This window comes from Hermetia illucens, chromosome 5, assembly GCF_905115235.1.
Source record: "Hermetia illucens chromosome 5, iHerIll2.2.curated.20191125, whole genome shotgun sequence".
Classification (NCBI taxonomy): Eukaryota; Metazoa; Arthropoda; class Insecta; order Diptera; family Stratiomyidae; genus Hermetia; species Hermetia illucens.
In genome coordinates, this window is record NC_051853.1 from 42,866,323 (window position 1) to 42,870,625 (window position 4,303).

General features: G+C 45.8%; 1 protein-coding gene across 1 annotated transcript; it reads right to left on the minus strand.

Moving 5' to 3' along the window:
• Nucleotides 1–3,093: 3,093 nt before the first annotated feature.
• On the minus strand, nt 3,094–3,977 carry LOC119657369 (integumentary mucin C.1-like). The gene is made up of 2 exons (XM_038064252.1): nt 3,847–3,977; nt 3,094–3,738 (listed from the first exon to the last, which is right to left on the minus strand). The coding sequence occupies exons 1-2, from the start codon at nt 3,851–3,853 to the stop codon at nt 3,194–3,196; spliced, it is 552 nt and encodes a 183-aa protein (XP_037920180.1). The 5' UTR covers nt 3,854–3,977; the 3' UTR covers nt 3,094–3,193.
• Between the last annotated feature and the right edge of the window lie 326 nt (nt 3,978–4,303).

Below are 4,303 nucleotides of genomic sequence, written 5' to 3' on the forward strand. Positions count from 1 at the left end.
TATTGGATAGCTCTGATGAATGTTCCGCTGGGAACGTCTTCTGCGTCGTAGGGCAAATATGCAGAGCACGATAGTATCCCATTATCTCCCTGTTGACTTTTTATGGTTAGCTTAGCCGATGTGGTGTCGCCATCACATAGGTCGTTAACCAGGTTAGCCTGGAAGTCTTTGGAGACTACCATGCAGGTGCGAGGTCGATCGCTTCCGTTGGCATACAATAGGTCAGTATGTTGGAAGTTTAGGCCCCTGGCTGCACCACCAATAACCCACGGTTCTTGTATGAGGTATATAAATGTATATAAATGTCTTGCAGCTTTACAATGCTGCAAATTTACTTGGGAAATGTGACACCTCATCTACGTTTCAGATGTAGATGCCGGGGGCTGCATTTCCCTATCAATGGTTTTAGGAGCCGACACTTGTAACGTGACGGTCCCCAGCCCATAGTAGAGCCGGCAACCCGATTTTTCCCGAACCTTCTTAACATCGGGTTCGGGAACGCCGATAGTGAGAAAAGTTCCCGGCCTATCGGTTCTCTCTCCTGTTTTGCTGCCTAGCAGCAACCAGGTGGAAGTGTTAAGGTTGTTCTGTACACCAAGTTTTTCCAGAACCCCAACACCATTTCGCTCTTCTTCTGGAAACCAGAGAAAGCAATTTTGATCGATGGAATCTCAGAGACACTTTTCAAGGCTAGTCGCGCACCCTCCCACACATCGTTAAGGGAGGAGCAGCACTGCCTGAGCCACTCGTTCGTGTCTTCGTCGGCAAAGTTCAGCCGTAACATTTTACGGTATACACCTACCGACTCAAAGCAAAGCTTAATGTCTTGCGCGGACGCAGTCCTTATAGCTAGGAGGAGTTTCCTCCTAAGTTGTTCGCACTGCTCAGTATCGTAGCCGGATGGATTAGAGTCGTCATACAGGACCCACCCATCGGCTTCGATAGCCTTGACTGCAAATGAAGGCCTAGCCGTTGCCGGCCAAGCCCTCTTTGCTGCCTTTTGTGTCGAAGAGTTGGGATTGTCCGAGGACCGCTGCCGCTTCGGTTTCCCCTTAGCGGTTTGCCCGAAGGCAGTTTGCCCGGAGGCTGTTTGCCGAAGGCAGTTTGCTATGGACAGGTGCTTACCCATGGGCAAGACTTTAGCCTCAGCAGGTGGCGCCGATTGGAGCCTGGGGTCAGGAGTACTGGCAGAAGGGGCCTGCTTCGGCTCGTCCGTTAAGGACTGAGTCCCAATTAAATTGGTTCCCACTTGAATAAGTGGGGAATCTGAGTCTAGACTCAGGTTCTCCATCGATGAGCTCAGGGTTGCCCCTTCACTCGGGGTTGGATCGTCACGATCGAAGTTTAACTGTGTTTGTTTAATAGATTTATGTTTTTGTTTTTTTTTTTTCATAGTCGGCTGCCATGGCCTCAATTTTTCCGGGGAAAATAAGTCGATCTCGGCAGAGCCCCTTTTTGCCGAGACAAGGCTAGTTGAAACTGGGGGTCGCCTGGTACCCAGAGTTCACCGTTTACGGCCACATCTTAACCCCTGTGACCATTCAGCCCTCGGCACGGTAGTCACACCTTGGCTTGGGATTTTCATTACCGCTTGGCTTCAGGTGTCACCTCCCGTTTCCTGGAGGATCTTCCTTACTGAGCTCCCTCACCACGACAAGGTAGGTAATCGTCGAGGGACCCCTCTTTGGTAGATACTTTTGGAGTTCTTATTTGCATATTTCGTTAATGAGGGAGGTATTCCCTTTCCAAATAACACCGCTTTGACGGTACCATTTGTTAGCTAGTTGTCTGCTAATCTTAAAGTCGATTCGTAATGAACGGGTCTCTTCATCTTTTTAATAATTTTCAGCAGGAAAATTCGGTTGATATAGTAGACAATCAGCCTTATCAGTAGCCTAGAATTACTTTCTTTCCAAGACTCCGAGTTAGTGCACTATTACAGACCATAGCTTCAAGGAATGTGTTCCCCACGGTGTCGAAAATATTTTCGAATTTTTAAAATATATTTTTGCCATTTATCCCTCAGGTGGTCCGTAGGTTCCACGTTAAGCTGTGCGTGGCTAACGTCAACAAAAGTTATGATGAGATTCCCCGGAAACCGATCGCTCCCATCTGGCTGCTGAAGATCCGCATGGATAAGGACAAGCTCGTCCAATACCTGCGCCTTATAAACCTCAGGATTCCCATGAACGACAGGATAGGACGTAGATCCAGTCAACCCCGTCAACGAGGTGTTGGGGGAGATGAGCATCGACGACCCGACGGAGACTAACGAACCCCACCAGTCACGCAGATCATGCCAAGAGTAGCGAACATAAATCTGTATCAATCGAGGTGCTTGTCGTCGAAGTATGATTTTGGGACAGGCTTCGGGGGTTCGCTCAACTGCCTCGTGGAAAGTATCATTCTCCAACTCTTCAGTTTCCTCTGTAGAGGCGTGAATGTTAACGAGGCATATATTTCTTAATTTGCCTTGCAAGCGCAGAGTGCGTAGCCTTTCGCGGATGCTTTCAAAGCCGATAATAACAGTTTTCATTTTCTGGCTGACTAGGAAACCTACTCAGGTATCGTCTAACTGCTGAGCAGTATTCGCTCTGTACAGGAAGCGTACGTTCCATGAGAAAATGCGTAAATCGTTATTTCATTTTCGTTGCCTGGTTCGTCGTTGTAAAATCCAGCTTTCCCGAGGCTCCCTTCGTGGCTAAGTAACATCGGTTTTCCAAGTAGGGTTGTCAGCCCTACCCAACACCTAACTTGGAGGACCAGTTGATACAATTTGTCCCGTTTTTAGGCACGGGAGACTTGCCTTCATCCTTCTCCGTCTGTAAGTTTTCATTAAGAAAGAAATCCTAGCGATCACCACGTTGAGGTAGAGATGGGGTTTGGTAGTAGAGCCTTTGGTGTTAGCTCAGCAGACGCTTCCCAGGCAATTTACGTTGTGTGGATCCATAATACCCTTTGACCGCCTGTACCTCCCTTAATTTGAGGATGATGCATAAGTAAGACATGAATCCATGCTAATCGCCGAAAAACCATAGCCAATTGACTCACCTTAACCAGCCTACCCAAAGAGGGAGAGGATTGAAACATCCGTTTTATAGGGACAAACATTGATTTATTCGCCTTGGATTCATCGGATAATTACTCCGGTAAGTGCGTTAAATCGTTCATTATTCTCTTTGCAAACAAAACATTATAGGTTGGGTGGTGTTGGCGGCTCTGTTGCAGGGGTGACAGCACCAGATGAAGAAGTATCCGCTGCTGAATCTCCACTTCCAGGAGTAGGAGGTTCAGTACCAGGAGATGGTACGCCGGGAGTTGAAGCCGTAGTTGTGGTTGTGGTTGAAGATGTAGTCGTGCTTTCAGTGGAAGTTGTCGTTGTAGTTGAAGGGGTTGTGGTACTTTTAGTAGTAGATGGTGTCGTAGACTCAACTGTAGGACAAGTTGGTATGGTAGCAGGTGATGTGGTGGTGGTCGTCGTCGTCGTTGTGGAAGAGGTTGTCGTCGTAGTATCCTCTGTACTAGAGGGTGAAGTGGTACCAGGAGGAACCCCTTCAACGCATCCAGCGCCACCGAAGTATGTCCCTTCAGGACACTTCAGCTGAACTGCCACTCCTGGAGCCAAACATTTATAATAGTACAATGGATTTGAAGTAGCCCATACATCTCCTGCTTTACAGGACGCAGCATTTTCCGCCCCGGTTTGTGCCAAGCAAACAAATAGTGCAAGTAGGATCACTAACAAATAAATGAAAAAAAAGTAATCGTGGATCAAAAATTAAATTGAAAAATCACGAATGAACAGAGAATATAATCAGAAATAAAAATGGTACTTATATTGACTACCTTCCATGATGCAGAGAAAGTTTTGACTGATCCTCCCAGTTGCAAGTGCAATATTTATAGTGGGATAGAAAGGTGTCTAATGAAGCTGTTAACGCTATTTACATGATATTCGATAAGTGTGCAACATGGATGTTCTTGGGCTTAAAAAAAATAATTAACGACAAATGCTGTGTTGAGGAAATGAAATTTGCTCGACTGAATTGCAGTCAGAAAAAACTGGTTTTATAGACTCTTATTATGTATGAAAGCAGACTGTCTAGTGTTTTCGAGGATATCAGGCTTCACGATTAGTTCAATTCATTCGAAAGAAGATAAGAATGTTTGTACCTATTAATACACAAAAATAGACAAACTTAAAACTGGGAAAACCATAATACTTTCTGGTGTTCTACCAATAATTAATAAAATGCAATTTTCAATTTTTAACAGATTTGCCATCACCTCTTAAAAATGGAGG